We start from the raw sequence: 23,467 nt of genomic DNA, 5'->3' as shown, positions 1-23,467 counted from the left end.
TTTATATATATATATATATATATATATATATATATATATATATATATATATATATATATATATATATATATATAATAATTTTTTTATTTTTTATTTATTTATATATATATATAACATTTCTGTCCCCCTCACTTCTGAAATGATGGCTACGCCCCTGGTTAAAGGGGTTGCCAGATATTCAGATTGTTACTGCGTCTTCATTTAAACGTAATGTTCCGGAATACGGGAAAATAAATTACGTTTATTATTGTAAACCTCATGAATAAAACCTGCAGTTTTCTGGTCTTCAAGTATCTTTAGTCCGAAAATGTAAAAGAAATAAGAACTCTCACATTACATGAGCACTGGTGAATGAGAGGACTTTTATCAAATTATTTTTACAAGACCATGAAGGTGCTTTCATATAATTTAATTGTGTTATATCGACCGAAGCCTTATTATTAGTTTCCTATTGTCTCACTGTAATAATTTGCTGTTGAGTTTATTATGAATATCTGGCAACCCGTAAAGCGATCCACGACCAACGCGGTAGTAGGAAGTGGTGAGGAGAGAACACGCAGTGCGCGGGCGGTTAAAGGGGAATGCACTATATTTTAATATCCGTCAGAGTATATCGTCTTTGATAGCACACTTCCATTTATCACTGCTGTAAGTATTGTTGTGGTTATTTCAGAATTAAAGGTGATATATATTATCCAGTCTAACTGTTCCAATGTCAATCTGCTTATCTGCAAGGCTAGTCTATTAGATTCATCCAATACGATTAAAATCACTGTTCAGATGTCAGGCTTATGAAAACTGGTCTGATGTTTTGTAGCGTTAAGATAACTTGTTCAGATGTGTTGAATGACTAGTGCCTGGAAGTGACCTCATGATCTAGTAAAACAATTTTACTAGTAAAATCATCAATTAAATCTAAGTAAAGATTAATTGCGCATCAAGTACATAAACATAACCTCGACATCCTATTGTTTAATTTTTAGTAATGATGGGATAGTCAAAAGATGGGATGACTGGTTAAATGTTGGCAGTTTTCCAAACAGAATAAAGGCAAAGTTCACAAGAAAAGTATTTTTCTCCTTTACTTTTCATTATGGAAGTCAATGAGGACCAGCAGCTGTTTGGTTACCCACATTCTTCAGAATCTTTTTTTATGTTCAACAGTAGAAAGAAACTAAACTTGAGGTTGGGTAAATGATGATAATTATATTTTTTGGAGTGAACTATCCCTTTAATCCAAGCCACATTTCATTTGAATGTTAGACTGATAAGCTTGACTATGAAATATGATATCTTAAACAGTAAGACAGTTGTTATACTTTGTTATTGGTGTAAACAGAAAGATGTCACCAGATGAATTAGTCTACCTAGGCATCCTTGCTGCATCAATACCTGTAGGATTCCTCTTCCGCTACCTAAGTAAGTCTGACCATGTTATTCTTCACATTAATGTGTGAAAAATAGGGTGAATATAGGTGAAGCGGGATAATTTGTCATTGACATTGACAATATTTTTAGAATGGCTTATCCCATCACAACATTGTTTCGTGACAAAAAGTACAGAATATTAAATAAATACTACAGCTTGAAATCTCACCTCAAACACACATAGACTCCACCTAAAACACCCCATATGTCACAGTTTTTACTGGCAAATTATTTATTATTATTATTATTATAGTAAATGGGTCAAAACGTAAATTTATGTTAGTCAAATAAAAATACAAAATTGATTCTTAATGCTGATTGGAATAATGAAATAATAATGGCAAGGATGATTAAGCTTAAGTGTCCCTGTATTCACCCTAAAATAAAGCACAATTAATGTCAGCATGAAATAAAAATTCAGCCTATCTCTTTTAAATGTATTTTCTAAACCTTCTTGTAAATGATTCATCCATGTATATGTTTGAATTTAAAAAACGTTTTTGACCTCGTAATCAAAATGTCACAACTGGATCTTCCAGTGACGTATGCAGGACAAGCTCACATTCATCTTTCTATATTGATAAGTCTAATGCCCACGTCTCAAAATCCAATCTGCAACCGATGCATGGAACCAAGTTTCCACACTAATTATTTTTTTTAGATAATCCATTACTCTCAGATGTATGTCACAACAGAGACATATTCAGAATCGTGACTTTAAATAACAGCCCTTGATCATTTTCCTGTGTATTATTTCCCAGGTCCTCCAGTCAAGCAGGGGGCAGCATTGCTGTTAGGTTTGATCATCTCCATAGCAACCTGTGGGCTCCACACTCTACACTCTCTATGTACAGTGTTAGGAACATGGCTGATTATAAAGATCAACTGGCGGTTAGTATGATATCTGGACTTTTACATTGGATTTGGCGTGAATCCTCTGTAACTTTGTGCCTTCTGCCTTGTTTTTTTATTTAGAAGTGCCCCTGCTCTGTCTTTGGGTTGGACGTTTCTGTACCTCCTCTTTTTCCGTCTGGTCACCTGGTTTGGCCTCCCTCAGCCAACACCGTTTGCCAATGCCATTCAACTTCTTTTAACATTGAAGGTAAAACACAATAAAATTCGACACTTTATCCATGTTTTAAACTCTTGATATATATTTAATGAGTTTTGTTTTGAATACACAGATGGTCAGTTTAGCCAATGAGATTCAAAGTTATCACTTGGAGAAGAAAAAGGAAGTGAGCGCCTTCACCAAATCCCCAGTGGTGGGAGGACTTTCCCATGAGCCTTCACTTTATGACGTTATATCATACAGCTACTGCTATGTGGGCATAATGACAGGTATTTTGCAACATTTTTGTGTTGATTTGAATATGTGGGAATGCTTTTGAGTCTATTCAGATGTTCTATACTGTTTGTTTTGCATGTGTGCTAACATGTCTCTCTCTGTTTTTCTCTGCTACTAGTTCAGTAATGTGTGAGTCCAGTTTATTTTTATTACTGATTGTGTTTATTATTGCTCCTCTTTTGTCATGATTTGTCCTCCCAAACCGTGGCTCATTTTTCATTCCAATATTCCATTTGATTCCATACCTTTACTCCATTCTATCCCAATATTGTGTGTTATCTTTGCACATCTACTTCATGTCTTCATTGATAACTCTTACCATTCTCTTCTTACGTTCCTTCATTTTCCATTCCTTCTCCCACCCACTCTTGCTGGTGTTCTGCAGGTCCCTTCTTCCGTTATCAGACGTATGCAGACTGGTTGCAGCAGTCTAATCCTCTGTCATTGCCGGGTAAAGAGCCCTGCCTGCAGAGGCTGAAGATGGTGCCCGTTTACGGAGCTCTCTTCATAGCCGTCAACTCTGTCTTTCCCTTGTCCTGTGTCCGTACTGATGAATTCCTGGAGCACAACTATTTTTACAGGTTCATTTTTCTGTATTAAAAGACCATTCCAAGTCTAAAAGTAAATGCCAAAGGAGATGTTCAAATTTAAATGATACTTTATCACAATTTTATCATATTATTTGATCATAAACATCATATTGAGAATCATAGTGGTATTATATTTCAGGTTTCTCTACATGGTGGCAATATTCTTTGTATTCCGGATGCGTTTCTACTCCGCGTGGTGTGGGGCAGAGGCTGGCTGCATCAGCGCAGGTCTAGGCTGTTACCCCCAGGGGGCGCTGTCCAAACCTGGAGGAGGGCCAACAGTGAAATATAGGTATAGGGGGATTAACATTATTACCCGATAGAGTTATAATGTGCTTTTACAGTTAGACTGTAACTTGTAAATATGATGATTTTAAAGTCCACCTACAGATATATCTATACCAGGAAATAACAGTGTACATTCTTTGAAAGGATACAATGAAACTTTAATTACCCAAGAAGAGAAATTTACATTTTACAGTAATGGAGCAGGATCCAATAAAACACAGTATTGGAGGACAGCAGGGTCACAGTTATGTAGTTTGAAATGGCACAGAAAAGTATAACTAAATATATATTTGCTCTACCATTTAAAAGTTTAGGGAACTTTTATGCTCACCAAGGCTGCATTTATTTGTTCAAAAATACAGTAAAAACAGTGGTAATGTGTATTAATGTAATGATAAATAGCTTTTCTAATTATATATTTTAAAATGTAATTTATTCCTTTGATGGAAATCTGAATTTTCAAAAGTCTTTGCTCCAGTCTTCAGTGTCACACGATCCTTCAGGAATCATTCAAGTACGATGATTTGGTGCTCAAAAATTATTATTATTATTATTATCAGAGTTGCAAACAGTTGTGCTGGTTATAAATATGTATTAATAAATGTTTATTTATTTGCTCTAAATACCATATGTAATATATAAAAGTGTTGCCAACACAGTAATAAAAATTCATTTAAAAAATACTGAAAACCAAAATTAGTCATTTAATGAATGGCATAAAATATGGATATTCATTTTGAGAACTGCTGAAGATTGCATTTAAATTATTAAAGGTATTGTTATTGAATGTGTTTTTAAAGATGAACTTTTAGTTAAGTGGCAGCGGTAATCTAAATCTGTAAAAACAAGAGAAATTAGCATGTACATTTAAGTCGGACAATACAAATAAATTTAAATGAATCTCTTAATATCAGCAGTAACTGATATGGTACCAATATATTGTGCATCCCTAGTGTAAACAATAATCACAATAAAAGAAAATGTCCACATTTCTTAAGCGTGTATCTACAAGATACTTTAGCTAGACTATCTACAGGAAATTAGAAGCTCACTTGTAGTTTGATCATGTGGTTGATAATGTTGTTTATATTTCAGTCCTGATCCAAACGCGGCTGTGGAGTATGACTTTAAAACGATCCAGAACATCGACTGTTATAATACAGATTTCTGCGTAAAGGTTCGGCATGGCATGCGCTACTGGAACATGACGGTGCAGTGGTGGCTTCACCACTACATCTACCCCAATACTCCTTTCAGAGCGTATGCTCTCAGGTACAAGCATGTATATTTCAATTGCCTTTCACCTGCATTGTGCTCTTATTGACCATCACTAATCTTCAACTTTCTCTTTATTTTTGTCTCTTTTCTTACATTATGTCAGGGCTGGATGGACTATGTTAATCAGCGCTTATTGGCATGGCCTCCATGCTGGTTACTACCTCTCTTTTCTCACTATCCCATTGTGTATAGCAGCAGAATTGGCCATGGAGGCATCAGTCAGAGCCCGTCTAGGGCCGATGGGCCAGAATATCTTCGACTGGATCCACTGGTTCCTCAAGATGAGGGCTTACGACTGCATGTGCATGGGATTTGTTCTCTTGAAGGCCAGCGACACCATCAACTACTGGAGCTCCATATACTTCATAATTCACATCATTGCTGTTGTTTGTATAGGAGTAGGACAAATGATGAAAGGGGGTAAAAAGAGAGAGAGAAGGGAACGAGGTGAAGGAGAGAAAGAGGATGTGGTAAGAGAGAAGACTGAGTGAAACGAATGTGTGACATGCTGATCGTGCTGATAACCAGAGAGTTGGTATGTTTGCACAAAACCATTTCCCAACATGTACTGTAATAGCCATCAACTGCCATTAAAGGCATTGTGTTTTTAAAAAACAACAACAACACAGACAGAAGAGTAATAGATAATAGACCCGAGGACATCAATCTTTATTTTATTAACATTGAAAATAGCTTTCAAATTATTTCCTTAATTTTAATGTTATCATTTGTTTTGTTACATATATTGAAAAGTGATTATTTTTGTTGTCTGGTGAAAAACAGTGTAACTGTATATATTCATCCTGACCAGGTCAGTATTGTTTAAATTATGATCTTGTTGCTTTAAACAATTGGAAAGGAGGTTTGTATTTGCTCATCAGTAACCTTGGGACTAAAATTAATCTCCCACACAGAGTACTTATAACTCAATCCATCCATTTACAAAAAAAAACTGATGAATGTTGGACCCATATCACTACTTTGAGCACAAATTTGTGGTGATTTACTCTCTGTAATGGTGTCTTTGAGGTAATACAACCTTTTATAATAACAAAGTGTATGTATGGAACATAAAAAGTTAGTCTGCCTTGTTTTTCATACATTCTGATGGATGGCTTGAGTATCCATTGATGGTTAATGTATGTCATGTATTTCAATATTATTATTATTCTACAAAGAATGTGAAAGTAGTTGGTAACTTTCTTTTTTTCACTTTTTCAGAAAGTAGGAGTGAATGTTTTTGCTATTTTGTTCATTCGTTCTTTAGTTTAATACCACATGATGTAAAGTGCAGCTTAAAATGATCAAGCTAAGATTTTGCACCAATTAACATGTTTCAAAATTAATACATTATTACTAAGATCTTTTCAAAAGAGCTCAAAAGTTTTGTTCTTACAAAATCAAATTATAATGAACAGTCCTATTTGAAAACATTCAGAATATTTTGTCCTTGTACACTAGATGGAAGCGCTGGTGTATTGATTGGATGAGATTGTATCATGGTTCCTGTAATGTCTACCTGCTATGTTGTATCTCTAATGTTTACTTTCTGGAGTATTAAACAGAATGTGTCACTCCAATCTTTGAGGTTTTGTTTGAAAAAAAAAATCACAGTATTTTCATTAGAATCACAGTGATTTTTTTTTTTTATCCCAGACAAACTTCCTTCTGGTGGAATGTCAGTTTGGAGACAAAATGTGTTAAACTATCATCTGATTTTTACATGAAGTGACAGTTTTCATTACTGTCTCAATCATTTTTGTGATGGATTTAAAAAAAAAAGACATTTCCCTACCATATTAGCTCACATTCTGCTTTGACTTGCACTACCATTTCAAAGTTTGGGGATGGTAGTTTTGTTTGTCTTTTTTTATATTTTTGCAAGAAATCTTGTATGCTTGACAAGGCTGAATTTATTTGTTCAACTTTTATTTGGTAATGTGTGTTGTGTTATGATTCAATGTATTAATTTATAAATAAATCCTTCAGAAATTATCCTAATTTGCTGCTTTTGTTCTCAAAAAATAAAATTGATGCTCATTTCTTATAGTCAATGTTGAAAAGATCTCTGCTGCTTAATATTTTTGTGCAAATTATGAGTTTTCCAAGAGTTTTTGTAGAAAGTTCTAAATTTCAACATTTGAAATAGAAATTTATTGTAGAATTACACGTCTCTACTGTCAATTTTGATCAGTTTAATGTGTCCTTGAAGTGCTCATTTCTTTCTTTAAAAAAATCATACTGACCCCAAACTTGAACGGTAATGTTTACTAAATGTCTGGGGGGGTTTTCGCTCTTTTTTCATCCCAGTTTTAATGAATGTCTCATAAGTTGGAAGTTGAGATGGAAGTTTTATTTTGTAATTCTCTTGTTTATTAACAGTGTGTGATAGTGATAAGATTTGATAGTCTGTTATATAAAGACTTTGGCTCATGCAACAAAAAGGTTAAGCCCCTTGTCTCCATGACAACACTTTTAACAGGCAATAAACCACAGACGGCTGACCAAAGCTCATAACAAGCTCGACTTGGTTTTCAACAAATAAACTTCATTCTTCAATTATTCGTTATTATTTAAACTGTCACAACTAATTTAGTAAATCTGTTATCGGTGCACAGAGAAAGAAATGCTTTTCAAATATTCACGCATGGTAACAGGATCTATCAACATGGCCTTTTAGTGTGTTGGTGGTAATAAGTACAAGGAAGTGTTTCCAAAGTTTATTTCCATAAGACTCAAAGTTCAGATGACAGAGTCCTGACGCCTGTGTTCTCCGTCAGTGCGAACAGCTGCTGTTTCTGGATTGTGCTTTTTGTTTGTTTATGTGGAATCCATGTTAATAGTACCTGTTTTCTGATGGAGCTGAAAGAATTCAACAATCAAGTCCACCCAACTCCAGGTAAGACAGTGTGGATGTGTGTAACTAAGAGTTAATGTTATACATGTGTGGGGGGTTTATTTGCGCTGAAGTTAGCTGGCAATTATTCCCAAGTATGAGAACTTCAAATGTTTGTCTACATCTATACACTTTTTAAATTGTATTTACAGTTGAATAACTGGAAAATCATAAGCTCTTATGAGACATCATGTTGGTGACACTATATTTCACAGTTCCTTAACCGCTGTCAACTGCGTCAATAATTTTAATGTACCTTCCTGTATATTATGTTAGTATACTGTATTGAGTTTATATGTTTCTTCTTGTAACATGTACTGACAGTAACACTACAATGAAGTAATAATTAAACCTTTTGAAAAATCTTGATTTGTGGGAATTCTGAACATCTCTTTCCCATAAATTATAAGGTGATTCAAAATGTTTACTTTTAAAGAAATATAAGTGTATAGAATGTATATTATTTTAGTATATTTAGGCCTTGGCTATCTATAGAAATGTAGTCCATAGAACATTTTCAGAGCTGATGGGAAATGCTGCTCCATTATGTTCTCAGTCCCAGTTTTTAACACAACCATTACTGTACTTGACTGTAATGTCTCCCAGTACAGTTAACTGTCAGTATTATTATTTCCTTGCCATATATAATTTGTAATTTATATACATTTGCAAAATGTAATTGTGATTGCTTTGAAGTGCATCTGCTTTTTCTCAACACCCACAGACTACCCTAGTCCTTACAGTTCCCAGCATTCATTGAGGTTGCGGACAGTGCCAGCCCAAGACACAAGTGCGGTTCAGTGTGATTGGGCCTCCCCACCTGAAGATGCTGAAGACTCTAATGAGCCTCAAAATCTCAGAGAGCTGCCGCTGCACATGAGTCTGAAGAGAGCAGTATGGTATACATGCATTATCGTATTACATACATCTACCAGTGTCAACTTTTACATTTTTACAATACCAAAATTTAGCTAGGGATACACTTGAATTGAATAAAAACATTTTTTTTCCTCTGTTCTAACTCCAGCTCCCTACAGTCTCAGACAGAAGTATATATTGAAACGTTTCATTTTAGAAAGTTTAATCATAATATGGCTTGTTTTTGCTGTCTTCTTCCAGGCAGGTGCAACAGATGAAAGTTCCAGTTGTTTCTAGCTCTTGGAACATCAAACAATCAAAGACATTTCACCGTTTCTGTGAGGTTGCCAAATACATTCTCAGCTATTTTGTTCTGTGGAAGAGGGGAATCCAAAGGATAGGAGGTGATGAAAATATGAATTAATTAACACAAATGAGAAATACTGCTCTCATTTGCACATACATGTGTTTTTCCACCTAAAATGATAGGTAAATCAATTGATCTGAGAAAAGAAAGCAAGAATGAGAGAAAATTTAAGCCATCTAGTGGAGCTTGAAGACACAATATAATTAAAATAACTAAATTAAATTAAATAAAGATGTGTTTAATATTTCCTTTCCTTCCTCCAATTGTTTTCTTGTAGGTCACTTTGGTGGAGGAGTCCAATCCTACTTCTTGTTCCTGAGATTTCTTGTGATTCTCAACTTCCTGTCCTGCTTGTTAATCGCAGCATTTGTCCTCATTCCCAGCATTGTGTTTCGCTCCATGAGCTTCAACTCCACCATCACTCTCACAGTCAATCTAACCGGTAGGAACACAGTCTCTCTGGTATTCAACACAACACAACTTATCATGCTTGATTGCCTCTAATGAGAACATTCTAACTGGTTATCGGATAACAGTATAATAGTATTCATAAAAGCAACAAGACCAGTCTGACATGTTTAGCGCTAATACCTTCACAGTCTAACTTCACAAAGGTATATTAAATTAAAAAACAATAAACCCACATAATGTCATGTCATGTTTAAAATAATTTGTTCATTTGGTTAATAATCCATTATAATAACTAATCCTTTCAATGAAAACCTTATCACTTTATAAACAGGTTGACTTGTGTTTAACTGACTAAATCGGGTCTATTCTTCCCTGTTCTTTTATGTTTTCATTACCTAATGAAAAGGTTGTTTCCTGCAGTTAGTAATAATAAGGATTGCTGGGATTCTCCCTAATTTTACTAACCCTTTACTCCTAATATGATTGGATTTAGGGTAAAACACTATTAGGAAGTAACCCTCTTTGTTAAAATACTATTCACAATATACATAAAAAAATACATTTTTAAAAATAAAACCAAAATTAATAAGAAGTACATATTACATTTTAAGAAAAATGTGCTTTGAATGTCCATTTTAGTAATGTTTTTTTTAATGTTCAGTCATATTTATTTATTTATTTAAACAGACATTGAGACATGCTTGCAGTATGATCCAAAACCTGATCCCCTGATGGTGTTTTTCACATACTTTCTGGACCTGGTCTCAGGAACGGTATGGACACACATTCAGATTGTTTAAATACATTCCTCAATACATAATCTCAGATACACTACTGTTCAAAAGTTTGGGGTTGGTAAGATAAGTGTTTGAAAAAGGTCCTTTATGCTCATAAACACGGCATTTATTTGATCAAAATACAATAAAACGGTAATATTGTGAAATATTACAATTTGAAATATTTTTTTCTATTTTAATGTTTTTTAAAACGTAATGTATTTGTGATGGCAAAGCTGAATTTTCAGCAGCTTTTACTCCAGTCTTCAGTGTCATATGATCCTTCAGAAACCATTCTGTTATGTTGATTTGATGCTCAAGAAACATTTCTTATTGATACCACAGTTGAAAACAGTTGTGCTGCTTTATGTTCTTCATATTTTATTATATCTGTCATCATCATTTTTTTAAATGGCAGCTTTTCAATTTAAACCTACAACTTTTTAATTTAAACTTGAGAGACAACAAGGCAAATGGAATGAGAATTAAAGTAAAAGTGAAGCAAAGTATGTGTTTCTTAAGGTATAATTTTGCTTATTTGCGAGCCTGAAATAATGTGAAATTTACTTATGAATAAAGAAGAAATATAAAATTACCCTTGTTTATTTAGTTTATCTCAAATAATACATTTTTTTGTTGTGAATAATTTCTTTATGATCTTTACTCATCACAATTATCTTTTTGTTTAGGGTTTTATGGAGTATTCATACCTGTTTTATGGATATTATAATAATTCAGTGATTGAGAGTAATGGATTCTCTTACAACATCCCTCTGGCCTATCTGTTGACGGCAGCTTTCTACTTCCTCTTCTGCTTGATTTGTATGATTATTAGGTGAGTCTTGTCAGCTTTGTCAGGTTTTTCTACCAACATTGAAAACACATTGCTGAAGTATTAAGTTAACATCTCTGATTGACCAACAGAATGGGCGGCACAGCTCGGCTTGTCATAGTGACGGGTGGAGGAGCAGTAGGGGGTTACAGTATGCTGGTGTTTACAGGATGGGATCATGGTCTCCAAGGAGACCGTGCAACAAAACTTAAACAAAACAATCTTCGCCACAGATTACAGGTCTGTGTATTGCAAACAATAATTGTCTTCAGGTATTTTATATGAAAATACAGTGAGTAATTATGTTGGGGAAACTTAGAAATATTGGAAGCTTTTGGAAAAGAAATCTTTAAAGGAATAGTTCGCCCACAAAAAAAAAAAAAGTACAAAATTTTGCTAACCCCCAGGCAATCAAAGATATACATGAGTTTGCTTCTTCATCAGAACAGATCTGGAGAAATTTAGCATTACATCACTTGCTCACCAATGGATCCTCTGCTGTGAATGGATGCCGTAAGAGTTCAAACAGCTGATGAAAACATCACATTAATCTATAATTAATCCACATGACTCCAATCCATCATTTAACATTGCATGTTTGTAATAAACAAATCCTTTATTAATGTATTTATTAAGATCAAATTATTGCTTACGGCTACATTATGAGTCCATTATTCATAATATTGTGTTCACCAGTGAGAAAATCGTCTGAATCAAGAGAGAAATATGTTCAGATCAAGTACCATTTACAAATGAATACAGTCCAAAACAGTTCTAAACAAATATGTCAGTGGATTTTGATGTGAGGTGATAACAGGGTTTGGAATTTTTCACTTGAGGAAGTAATGGACGGGTATTTGGCCAGAAGCAACGGTTTTTAAAACATTTGTTTCTTACAAACACAATACATTAAATGATGGACTGGAGTTGTCCCGGTTACTTGTAAATTACTGAGATGTTTTTATCAGCTGTTTGAACTCTCAGTCTGATAGCATCCATTCACTGCAGAGCATCCATTGGTGAGCAAGTGATATAAAGATGACATTTTCATCACATTTTCATTTTTGGGTGAAATATTCCTTTAGAAGGAACTGCTAGTGCAGTATAATGTTTATTAGTTTTTTGACTTTTTTTTGTTCTCTCTCTCTCTCTCTCTCACTGTGTCTGTCACACCTAGGTGGATCTAGAAGAGGAAAGGCTTAAAAAAAAGGCTGCCTCCTTAACTTTGGGCCAAACAGTGTCTCTCTACGCACTCCGTGTTTTCCTTAACCTAGTAGTCTTAATACTCATCGGTGCAACTTTATATGGCATTGCAGAGGCAACTCAGTTCAGCCAGGTTAGCTCAATTTAAAAATGTAAAAAAAAAGACCAAGAACAGTATCTAAAACTAAATAATATCATTACAACGTAAGTCCCATATTGCCTTGCGCCAGTAAATTCAGATTAACAAATTAGCTCTGTGTGTTTATTTTTAAACGGAAGTTTTAAGATGATATATTAGATTATAAAATAAAGTAAAAATCAGTATTTATTAATTTAGTTGAGGTTCTGATCACCCTGTCTGGCTTTAATTTACAATAATTAATTGAATAAAATCTCTCTTTCTCTCAGTCTAGGAAAACAACAGGCTTTGTGGGGCTGCTGTTGCAATACTTACCCTCTATGGTCATAACAGCAAGCAATTTTGTGGTGCCGTTGCTGTGTGACAAGATATCATTACTGGAAAAGTATTCTCCTAGTACCACTGTCATCCTGGCCTTATTGAGGTTCGATCAACGCTCACACCCACACAGAATGAAGATATCAAAGAGTACATAGAGCAGATAGATGAAGAGCAGTACTTGTTTAGCCTTGGTTAGAGCCTCATCGAGAGCTCTTAACCTGCAATTTCTATGGTGACCCTCATAAATAGCTTTCAAAGTGAATAATTTAAAATGAAGCGCCATCATTTTCTCTAAATACTCACACATTGTCTGTGCATCCACTGCTCTCTTTGATTTGGTCTTTGTCATTATTCTTCTGCTTGCTGAATTAGAGTAATTCTTTGTATTGGTCATTTTAGGGCGGTTTTCCTGCGTTTGGTGAGTTTGGGTGTTTTGCTGTACACTCTATGGGAGCAGATTACCTGTAAGGGAGAAATCAACAGTGAAAACTGCACACCCTGTAATTATTATCACGACCAATATAAGGTAAACAACTAAGATATGCACTGATTCCTAAATTGGTCAGATACACTACCATGTTTGGGTTCCATAATATTTTTAAAATGTTTTTTAAAGAAGTCTCTTATGCTCACCAAGGCTGTATTTATTTGATATAAAAATACAGTAAAAACAGTAATATTGAAATATTTGTACAATTTTAAATAACTGTTTTCTATTATAATATATTTTTTTAAATGTAATTTATTCCTGTGATGGCAAAGCTGAATTTTCAGCAGCCACTACTCCAGTCTTCAGTGTTACGCGATCCTTCAGAAATCATTCTAATATGCGGATTTGATGCTCAATATGTGCTTAATATTTCTGTGGAAATGTAATGCATTTTTCAGGATTCTTTGATAAATAGGAAGTTCAAAAGCACAGCATTTATTTGAAATAGAAATCTTTTAAGGCATTCTAATGCATAAATAAATAAAACAAATCTTTAAAAAAAAAAACTTTCTGATTCCAAACTTATGAATGATATACTGAATGATTTAGGATATATGTGTTACTGTTTAATGCCTAAATAATCTCAAAAATTATAAATAATCTGATTTTTTAAATTTAAATTTATTTATTTTTTACTTTCAATCTCTTTCTCACAACCATATAGTGCTGGGAGACACGAGTTGGACAGGAAATGTATAAACTGACTCTTTTTGACTTCCTGATCACCATCGCTACACTAATCCTGGTAGAATTCCCACGCAGGTCTGATTACACATTTGTGTATTCGGTCATACGTTTCTATATTAAAAATGTAAGTCTATAACATATTTTGCCATGTTCAGGATCGTGGTTGATCATTGCTCATGTAAACTGACTCAGTGGGTGGGACGGCAGGAGTTTCTGGTTGCCCCAAATGTTCTTGCTCTAGTTTACAGTCAAACAGTGGTTTGGACTGGGGCTCTTTTCTGTCCATTGCTGCCATTCATCAACACCATCAAATTCATCTTCTTTTATTACTGCAAAAAGGTACCATGACCACGCCTTTCTTGGACACACACATCTAGATTTGCAATTGATTGCAATTGCTCATTTTTTTCTGTTTGCTTGTGTCAGATAACTCTCTTCCAGAACTGTCAACCGGCAACAAGAAACTTCCGATCCACCACCTCCAATTTGTTCTTCCTGTTGGTTCTGCTCTTCGGATGGATGTTGTCCAGTGTGGTTCTCCTTTACAGTGTGGCTAAGTGAGTGAGGCCTGTCACTTTCCATGTTGTAGCACATTGTTTTTATTGACAGAAACAGAATATTTGTGTATAATCATGTATATGTCAAGTGTTATGTAGACCTCTCTCCTTTTTTTTTTGGTAGGATAAATCCATCTTATGGCTGTGGGCCTTTCCGCTTTTACACAGCAATGTGGGAAGTTGTACCAGGAGCTGTTGAAATGCTAAGCAGCACCAATAAAGAATTCCTGTTTTATATCGGCTCCCAGAAATTCTCTATACCACTCTTCATCTTCTCCTGGTCAGTATAAACAGCCTTGGTTCAGTTCAGGATTTCTTATGGTTTCATGTACAACTTTACTCAACATGCATTCAAGTCCCATATTCAATATTTCCATAACAGTAATTTGTCTAAAAACATTGATATTCTTAGAATGAGTTAGGACTGCTTAAGAGATAATGCTGCATAATGAACTTTTCCATGACATTCTAATTTATTGAGATGCACCTGTATATTGCTGCAGGATTAGGACTGATTTTACATGTATTTGATATTTAATGTACAGTGTGCTCCTGTGCTATGTGAGCGCTTTAACATCTGTCCATGGGAAGAGTGTAGCGCTGCTGAAATCTCAGTGTAAACTGGTAAGTTCTTAGTTATTAGCAATCCAATTCACAGACTAGAATGGTTATGCATATTTAAATTGTGTAATTGTATAATATAATAATATTTAATTACAATAAATGTCCTTTGTATACCTTTTAAGCACAGAAAAAAAGTGTTTGTGGTTTGAATATTATAGAAATATCACAGAAAAAGGTTAAATAATATAACATATATAATAAGGGGTGTGATCACCTACTTAAACTAAGACTTTCTTGTTTCCAATTTATCCTCTGACTGGAACCATTATTAATCTGTCCTTTAATCCGTATTTATCTGGGTGTAACAGGAACAGCGTGACAAGCAGTTCCTGGTTAGACAAATTGAAGAGCTAAATGCCACAATGCAGAAGTTACAACATGAACCACAGCAGCCCCAGAGAGAGACTGAGCCCTTCTACCACGCAGCAACACAGTGGAATCAACATAACAATTATGCATTTGATCCCCATGAAGACCCAAAACCATATTAAGACTCTGTTGATAAAGTGCAGTTTATACTAGAATTCTGAAAATACAACCAATTATATTTTCACTACCGTTCAAAAATGTGGGGTCAGTAAGAGTTTTTTTTTAAGGAGATTAATACTTTTACGCATAAATTTGATGAAAAGTGACAGTAAAGACATTTAGTTACAAAAGATTTCTATTTCTGTGTTCTCTATTGATCAAAGAATTCTGAGAAAAAAAATTAAAGAAATGTTTCTTGCACACCAAATCAGCATATCAGAATGATTTCTGAAGGATCATGTGACACTGAAGACTGTAATAATGGCTGCTGAAAATTCAGCTTTGTCATCACAGGAATATATTTCATTTTAAAATGTTAAAATAAAAAATGGTTATTTTAAATTGTAATCATATTTTTTACACATTATGTTTTTTACTGTATGTTTGATCAAATTAATGCAGCCTTGGTGAGCATAACAGTATTCTTTCAACAACAAAAACAAAAACACAAACAGCTGACCCAAATCTTTGAACAGACAGTACTGTATACATGTTCATGTGTGTGTGTTCATTTATCAAATAGGCCTATATGCATGTTAATGTACCTATTAAATACTTTGCGATTTTTGCCACTCAAAACTTAAGTGATGCATAATGTACTCACAGCGTGACAAGCAGTTCCTGGTTAGACAAATTGAAGAGCTAAATGCCACAATGCAGAAGTTACAACATGAACCACAGCAGCCCCAGAGAGAGACTGAGCCCTTCTACCACGCAGCAACACAGTGGAATCAACATAACAATTATGCATTTGATCCCCATGAAGACCCAAAACCATATTAAGACTCTGTTGATAAAGTGCAGTTTATACTAGAATTCTGAAAATACAATCAATTATATTTTCACTACCGTTCAAAAATGTGGGGTCAGTAAGAGTTTTTTTTTAAGGAGATTAATACTTTTACGCATAAATTTGATGAAAAGTGACAGTAAAGACATTTAGTTACAAAAGATTTCTATTTCTGTGTTCTCTATTGATCAAAGAATTCTGAGAAAAAAAATTAAAGAAATGTTTCTTGCACACCAAATCAGCATATCAGAATGATTTCTGAAGGATCATGTGACACTGAAGACTGTAATAATGGCTGCTGAAAATTCAGCTTTGTCATCACAGGAATATATTTCATTTTAAAATGTTAAAATAAAAAATGGTTATTTTAAATTGTAATCATATTTTTTACACATTATGTTTTTTACTGTATGTTTGATCAAATTAATGCAGCCTTGGTGAGCATAACAGTATTCTTTCAACAACAAAAACAAAAACACAAACAGCTGACCCAAATCTTTGAACAGACAGTACTGTATACATGTTCATGTGTGTGTGTTCATTTATCAAATAGGCCTATATGCATGTTAATGTACCTATTAAATACTTTGCGATTTTTGCCACTCAAAACTTAAGTGATGCATAATGTACTCTATGTACAGTATCCCAAGCTTTATTATGCTGCAGCTACTTAAGCATAAAGTAATATTTATTTAAGTCTTTGTTAACCATTAAAACATAACACAAAAAGCTAAAAGACCATTACAACGGATTTTGTTGTGCATTCTTTAAAGCATTTTCAAAGAGGAATAATTAAAATACACTATCAGTATAAATTGCTGAGCGTTATGATATATTCAAGTATTACATAAATTCAGAAAAGTGTTTCCCCGTCAAACAAGGCTGTCGTTGAAGGTTTTAGCCGCGCCCTCATGTGGTAGCCTACATGTAGAACATGACTATTCACTACGTCACAAACGTTTTACGTGTGACGTAGTCACGCCACGGCAACTTCCGGTATTTGCAAAGCTCTTTTTCTGTACCATCGAGTTGGTATTTTTTTCGAAATCTGTTTACTTGTGTTTTGTTGTGAATATTCAGTATGGATGAAACGGATCTAACTTACTTAGGGATTCACTGGCGAGTTTGAATTTCCTTGCGTAGTAAGTCGACGAGTCTGTTTGTTTTGAGCCATAAACTAAACTGTTGCCTCATTTATTGGATCTTGTATGTGGTCTGACGAACTTGCTACGAGACGAGAACTACATTTGACTGTTTCACTGCTCTCTTAAGTATTACATAATGAACATTTTGCCCAAAAAGAGCTGGCATGTGCGCAATAAGGACAATATTGCGCGCGTGCGCCGCGACGAGTCTCAAGCAGCACAGGAACAACGCGAGATTCAGCAGCGAGTGGAACGCGCAGAGCAAGAGGTAACCATAGCAACCCAGCATCCTTCCACTGTTTCTAGGTTAATTTACTATATTCTCATCCCCTCCTGAAATCAGTGACCCCGACATGACGTATCAAATTTGACCTCACAGCATTACTTTGAAATAAATAAAATGTGTATTTTGTCTTTGTTTGCATGCCATGTATCATAAATATAATGCATGCTTAAAATTTTGTATTCTGTCTACGTTGCTATCTAAATTTTACCTTATGGTTTGAATTTTGAGCTGAATGTTGATTTCTGATCTATCCATCTATCTATCCCATGATCCCTCAGGCTCGAACCGAGTATTTGAGAAAGAAAGCTCAAGCAGCACTTCAGCAGACAGGGAAAGGAACAGAGGATGGAGAGACGGCAGAGACAAGTCGAGGAGCCCAAGAGATAGAACATCTAAATCTGTTTCCTCTAGAGGACTCGTCTGAAAAGAAAGGAAATGCAGAATACCTCAAAGAGAAAAAGGAAGAGAAGGTGTGACAAAAAGACACAAAAACACAATTTTAAGATTTGACGTTATTCTTACTGCACATAGATGGCTTAAAATGGTAATTTTAAAGGTGTTTTTGTGATGTTTTGTTTTAGGAGAAGCAGGAACGAGCACAGAAAAAAAGTGTTTGTGGTTTGAATATTATAGAAATATCACAGAAAAAGGTTAAATAATATAACATATATAATAAGGGGTGTGATCACCTACTTAAACTAAGACTTTCTTGTTTCCAATTTATCCTCTGACTGGAACCATTATTAATCTGTCCTTTAATCCGTATTTATCTGGGTGTAACAGGAACAGCGTGACAAGCAGTTCCTGGTTAGACAAATTGAAGAGCTAAATGCCACAATGCAGAAGTTACAACATGAACCACAGCAGCCCCAGAGAGAGACTGAGCCCTTCTACCACGCAGCAACACAGTGGAATCAACATAACAATTATGCATTTGATCCCCATGAAGACCCAAAACCATATTAAGACTCTGTTGATAAAGTGCAGTTTATACTAGAATTCTGAAAATACAACCAATTATATTTTCACTACCGTTCAAAAATGTGGGGTCAGTAAGAGTTTTTTTTTAAGGAGATTAATACTTTTACGCATAAATTTGATGAAAAGTGACAGTAAAGACATTTAGTTACAAAAGATTTCTATTTCTGTGTTCTCTATTGATCAAAGAATTCTGAGAAAAAAAATTAAAGAAATGTTTCTTGCACACCAAATCAGCATATCAGAATGATTTCTGAAGGATCATGTGACACTGAAGACTGTAATAATGGCTGCTGAAAATTCAGCTTTGTCATCACAGGAATATATTTCATTTTAAAATGTTAAAATAAAAAATGGTTATTTTAAATTGTAATCATATTTTTTACACATTATGTTTTTTACTGTATGTTTGATCAAATTAATGCAGCCTTGGTGAGCATAACAGTATTCTTTCAACAACAAAAACAAAAACACAAACAGCTGACCCAAATCTTTGAACAGACAGTACTGTATACATGTTCATGTGTGTGTGTTCATTTATCAAATAGGCCTATATGCATGTTAATGTACCTATTAAATACTTTGCGATTTTTGCCACTCAAAACTTAAGTGATGCATAATGTACTCTATGTACAGTATCCCAAGCTTTATTATGCTGCAGCTACTTAAGCATAAAGTAATATTTATTTAAGTCTTTGTTAACCATTAAAACATAACACAAAAAGCTAAAAGACCATTACAACGGATTTTGTTGTGCATTCTTTAAAGCATTTTCAAAGAGGAATAATTAAAATACACTATCAGTATAAATTGCTGAGCGTTATGATATATTCAAGTATTACATAAATTCAGAAAAGTGTTTCCCCGTCAAACAAGGCTGTCGTTGAAGGTTTTAGCCGCGCCCTCATGTGGTAGCCTACATGTAGAACATGACTATTCACTACGTCACAAACGTTTTACGTGTGACGTAGTCACGCCACGGCAACTTCCGGTATTTGCAAAGCTCTTTTTCTGTACCATCGAGTTGGTATTTTTTTCGAAATCTGTTTACTTGTGTTTTGTTGTGAATATTCAGTATGGATGAAACGGATCTAACTTACTTAGGGATTCACTGGCGAGTTTGAATTTCCTTGCGTAGTAAGTCGACGAGTCTGTTTGTTTTGAGCCATAAACTAAACTGTTGCCTCATTTATTGGATCTTGTATGTGGTCTGACGAACTTGCTACGAGACGAGAACTACATTTGACTGTTTCCACTGCTCTCTTAAGTATTACATAATGAACATTTTGCCCAAAAAGAGCTGGCATGTGCGCAATAAGGACAATATTGCGCGCGTGCGCCGCGACGAGTCTCAAGCAGCACAGGAACAACGCGAGATTCAGCAGCGAGTGGAACGCGCAGAGCAAGAGGTAACCATAGCAACCCAGCATCCTTCCACTGTTTCTAGGTTAATTTACTATATTCTCATCCCCTCCTGAAATCAGTGACCCCGACATGACGTATCAAATTTGACCTCACAGCATTACTTTGAAATAAATAAAATGTGTATTTTGTCTTTGTTTGCATGCCATGTGTCATAAATATAATGCATGCTTAAAATTTTGTATTCTGTCTACGTTGCTATCTAAATTTTACCTTATGGTTTGAATTTTGAGCTGAATGTTGATTTCTGATCTATCCATCTATCTATCCCATGATCCCTCAGGCTCGAACCGAGTATTTGAGAAAGAAAGCTCAAGCAGCACTTCAGCAGACAGGGAAAGGAACAGAGGATGGAGAGACGGCAGAGACAAGTCGAGGAGCCCAAGAGATAGAACATCTAAATCTGTTTCCTCTAGAGGACTCGTCTGAAAAGAAAGGAAATGCAGAATACCTCAAAGAGAAAAAGGAAGAGAAGGTGTGACAAAAAGACACAAAAACACAATTTTAAGATTTGACGTTATTCTTTTTTTATACTGCACATAGATGGCTTAAAATGGTAATTTTAAAGGTGTTTTTGTGATGTTTTGTTTTAGGAGAAGCAGGAACGTGCTATTGGTCTTTTAGTGTCTTTAGGTCCAGCTCCTGGAACAGAAGCGACTCCCTGGTATATGAAATGTGGAAAAGAAAAGGAAGAAGATCGAGACAAGAAAGAGAAAGGCAAAAACAAGCCAAGAAGCATAACTGAAGAGGAGAAAGAAAAGAAAGACAGGAAGCTGAAAGACGGTTTGGATCCTCTTAAAGAAATGAAGAAAGCACTGGCAGTGAAGGACGGGAAGGAGAAAAAGCATAAGAAGAAGGAGAAGAAAGACAGAGGAGAGAAGAGGAGTGGAGAGAGGTGTGAAATAAATGTTCTATTTCTGTCAATACCAATAAAGCCTCTTGCCTGGCTACACAACAATTTAGTCTTACTTCAGATGTCAGTACATGCACTGAGTGGTTTCTTGAAAGTGAAAATGTGACCATGAGTATTTGCAATCAGTAAGAATTTGATGTATTGATGTCAGTGCACTACTTTTCTAAAGTTTGGGGTTGGTAAAATGTTTTAATGTTTTTGAAAGAATTCTCTTGTGCTCACCAAAGCCAAAAATATAGTAAAACAATTTATATATATATATATATATATATATATATATATATATATATTTCAAATTGTAATTTATTACTATGATGGCAAAGTTGAATTTTCAGCAGCCATTAATTACACCAGTCTTCAGTGTCACATGATTCTTCAGAAACCATTCTAATATGCTGATTTTATGCTTAAGAAACGTTTCTTGCTGGCGCCAATATCCTCATGGGCAGTGCGCCTACATATAGCGCTGTTGCGCTTTGGGCGTCCTGAGTTCGAGTCCCTGGCTCGCGGACCTTTCCTGATCCCCTCCACCTCTCTCTCTCCCACTTTGTTTCCTGTCAACATACTGTCCTATCATTATAAAGGCAGAAATGCCAAAAAATAAATCTTTAAAAAAAGAAACATTTCTTATTATTATCAATGTTGAAAACAGTTGTGCTGCTTAATATTTTTGTGGAAACTATCATACACTTTATGCAGGATTAGTTGAAGAATCAAAAGAACAGCATTTATTTGAAATTGAAATGTTTTGTAACAATATGAATGTCTTTACTTTCACTTGTGTTGAATTTAATGCATTCTTTCTGAGTAAAACTATATTTTTTTTTTAATCAAAACCAAAAATCTGACTGATCCAAATCTTTTGAACAGTAGTATGTATGCATTTATAATTGGTATGTTTTTGCCTTCAAATATCTTCCTGATGTCATGTTTAAATAACTTAAAAGAGTTTCAGTTTTTTTCTGTTGTGTAATGCAGTCTAGAATTACAAACAAATGCAAAAGTATTATAGAAATTACACTCCCTTGCAAACAAGTTCAAATATGCATGAATAGATGCCTACTGCAATAGTAACTTGTTGTGTCCGTTTGTCAACCTTTTCATCCTAAAATGATTTATTTTCCTCTCATGACAGTTCAGTTGAGAGATTACGGGCTGAACGACTGCAGAGAGAAGCGGAGGAGAGGAAAAGGACACAGGCTTTACTGGATCAGAGGAGCGGAGGCGGGAAAGAAAAAGAGCAAGAGCGAGAGATGGGGGATAGAGACAGACCATACAACAGTGCCTACTTTCCTGAATTGGCACGGAAAAGGCAAAGGAAAGACCGAGATCAGTATGGCTTTTATTAGCTTACAAAGGCATTGATTCAATAAGTCTAGAAATTGCAGAACTGTTTTGTGGTCAGACAAGAAATTAGCCACGTGCAAACTGTGAAGACCATTTAAAATGACTGATTACTACCTAAAAGCCATCGATCTGGCCTCAGCAACACTTTTATTGGCGTCAGATGTCTTGGAAGAAATGGTCAAACAAGAAATCCTCCTTTTGTTTGTGCTCACAGCACAGGAGTGATTAAGGTGTTATAAAAATGTCATCTTATGATTTGTAGGATTTGTTTTCCTGAACAATTCTAAGGCATCAGCATTAAAACGTGGAGAAGCCATTATTCTGAGACTAAGACCATTTTCTGTTTGCTGCTGAAATTGGTGTCCATAAAATATTTTGTTCCTCTCTTGTGTAAAGACTTCATTATATTATATTTGTGAAAAAGTGCCATAGTAGTCTCTTCAAACAGTTGTCCAGAAACACATGGAAATGTCACAGAATATGTGTGGAGGCTCTAAGTTCAGTGCAGAAAAGAAGTACAGACTATTTTGCAGAATATACATTTTTGTGCAATTATATGTATCAGTCACATATTGTGGAAATGCCATCTAAAGCTGCCAGTAGAAATACTTAAATCATTTATCGCTATTCTTTATCCTTTGTGGTTCATATTATAAAGTGCAATTATGAATTTTGTGAATTAATTCAAATGCACTGTTTTCACTCCAAGCAAATACGTTTTTGTGGGACACAAAAAAAAGAATAAGAACGACTGCTTGGAGGATGAGATTATAAAAGTAGTTGGTATTTAAGGAATTAAATGGTATTTAAAGGCACCTTTAACCTTTCTGGTGAAAATATTTGGCCTTTTCCAGATACAGACAGAGATGTGCATGTCATGAACTTGAAGGCTTCAATGGCGCGCTCCGTGCACCTGTCCTCCCAAACGGATCGTGTCACCGCTCCGTGGAGGTGGTCCGATTCAG

General features: G+C 34.9%; 3 protein-coding genes and 1 pseudogene across 4 annotated transcripts; 3 read left to right on the top strand and 1 right to left on the bottom strand.

Annotated features, from left to right (window-relative positions):
* LOC107552842 (glutathione S-transferase kappa 1-like) overlaps window positions 1-11,999 on the bottom strand; it is a 23,543-nt pseudogene extending 11,544 nt beyond the window's left edge.
* LOC107552840 (lysophospholipid acyltransferase 7-like) lies at window positions 532-6,851 on the top strand. The gene is made up of 9 exons (XM_016234842.1): window positions 532-648; window positions 1,340-1,419; window positions 2,190-2,319; window positions 2,404-2,530; window positions 2,613-2,769; window positions 3,162-3,357; window positions 3,506-3,658; window positions 4,750-4,926; window positions 5,036-6,851. The coding sequence occupies exons 2-9, from the start codon at window positions 1,344-1,346 to the stop codon at window positions 5,421-5,423; spliced, it is 1,404 nt and encodes a 467-aa protein (XP_016090328.1). The 5' UTR covers window positions 532-648; window positions 1,340-1,343; the 3' UTR covers window positions 5,424-6,851.
* tmc4 (transmembrane channel-like 4) lies at window positions 7,773-15,584 on the top strand. The gene is made up of 16 exons (XM_016234843.1): window positions 7,773-7,831; window positions 8,553-8,727; window positions 8,948-9,090; window positions 9,331-9,495; window positions 10,152-10,237; window positions 10,930-11,075; window positions 11,165-11,312; window positions 12,250-12,408; window positions 12,684-12,838; window positions 13,135-13,261; window positions 13,890-13,987; window positions 14,068-14,251; window positions 14,339-14,469; window positions 14,594-14,749; window positions 15,015-15,093; window positions 15,402-15,584. Exons 1-16 carry the CDS (start codon window positions 7,789-7,791, stop codon window positions 15,582-15,584), a joined length of 2,178 nt encoding a protein of 725 aa, XP_016090329.1. The 5' UTR covers window positions 7,773-7,788.
* Window positions 15,585-17,386: 1,802 nt separating this feature from the next.
* LOC107552839 (leukocyte receptor cluster member 1 homolog) lies at window positions 17,387-22,830 on the top strand. 2 transcript variants are annotated; one of them, XM_016234841.1, is made up of 4 exons: window positions 17,387-17,824; window positions 18,121-18,312; window positions 20,836-21,137; window positions 22,291-22,830. In XM_016234841.1, exons 1-4 carry the CDS (start codon window positions 17,693-17,695, stop codon window positions 22,502-22,504), a joined length of 840 nt encoding a protein of 279 aa, XP_016090327.1. In that variant the 5' UTR covers window positions 17,387-17,692; the 3' UTR covers window positions 22,505-22,830. The 2 variants fall into 2 exon arrangements, with proteins under 2 accessions (XP_016090327.1, XP_016090326.1); XM_016234840.1 differs by lacking the exons at window positions 17,387-17,824; window positions 18,121-18,312 and adding exons at window positions 19,791-20,229; window positions 20,526-20,717 and having other exon boundaries at window positions 22,291-22,829.
* Window positions 22,831-23,467: the final 637 nt, after the last annotated feature.

The sequence above is a fragment of the Sinocyclocheilus grahami genome, unplaced genomic scaffold, assembly GCF_001515645.1.
Source record: "Sinocyclocheilus grahami isolate Dianchi unplaced genomic scaffold, SAMN03320097.WGS_v1.1 scaffold459.1, whole genome shotgun sequence".
Taxonomy (NCBI): Eukaryota; Metazoa; Chordata; class Actinopteri; order Cypriniformes; family Cyprinidae; genus Sinocyclocheilus; species Sinocyclocheilus grahami.
Note: the sequence above shows the minus strand (reverse complement) of the source record. Positions and strands in the feature narration are given on the sequence as shown.

Coding starts and splice junctions, on each gene's coding strand:
- LOC107552840 (XM_016234842.1), top strand. CDS start 1,344: ATGTCACCAGATGAATTAGTCTACCTAGGCATCCTTGCTGCATCAATA. Junction 2,320..2,403: donor ATTATAAAGATCAACTGGCG/GTTAGTATGATA, acceptor TTTTTTATTTAG/AAGTGCCCCTGCTCTGTCTT. Junction 3,659..4,749: donor GGGCCAACAGTGAAATATAG/GTATAGGGGGAT, acceptor TTTATATTTCAG/TCCTGATCCAAACGCGGCTG.
- tmc4 (XM_016234843.1), top strand. CDS start 7,789: ATGGAGCTGAAAGAATTCAACAATCAAGTCCACCCAACTCCAG. Junction 10,238..10,929: donor TGGACCTGGTCTCAGGAACG/GTATGGACACAC, acceptor CTTTTTGTTTAG/GGTTTTATGGAGTATTCATA. Junction 14,470..14,593: donor CTCCTTTACAGTGTGGCTAA/GTGAGTGAGGCC, acceptor TTTTTTTGGTAG/GATAAATCCATCTTATGGCT.
- LOC107552839 (XM_016234841.1), top strand. CDS start 17,693: ATGAACATTTTGCCCAAAAAGAGCTGGCATGTGCGCAATAAGGACAAT. Junction 17,825..18,120: donor TGGAACGCGCAGAGCAAGAG/GTAACCATAGCA, acceptor ATGATCCCTCAG/GCTCGAACCGAGTATTTGAG. Junction 18,313..20,835: donor AAGAGAAAAAGGAAGAGAAG/GTGTGACAAAAA, acceptor GTTTTGTTTTAG/GAGAAGCAGGAACGTGCTAT.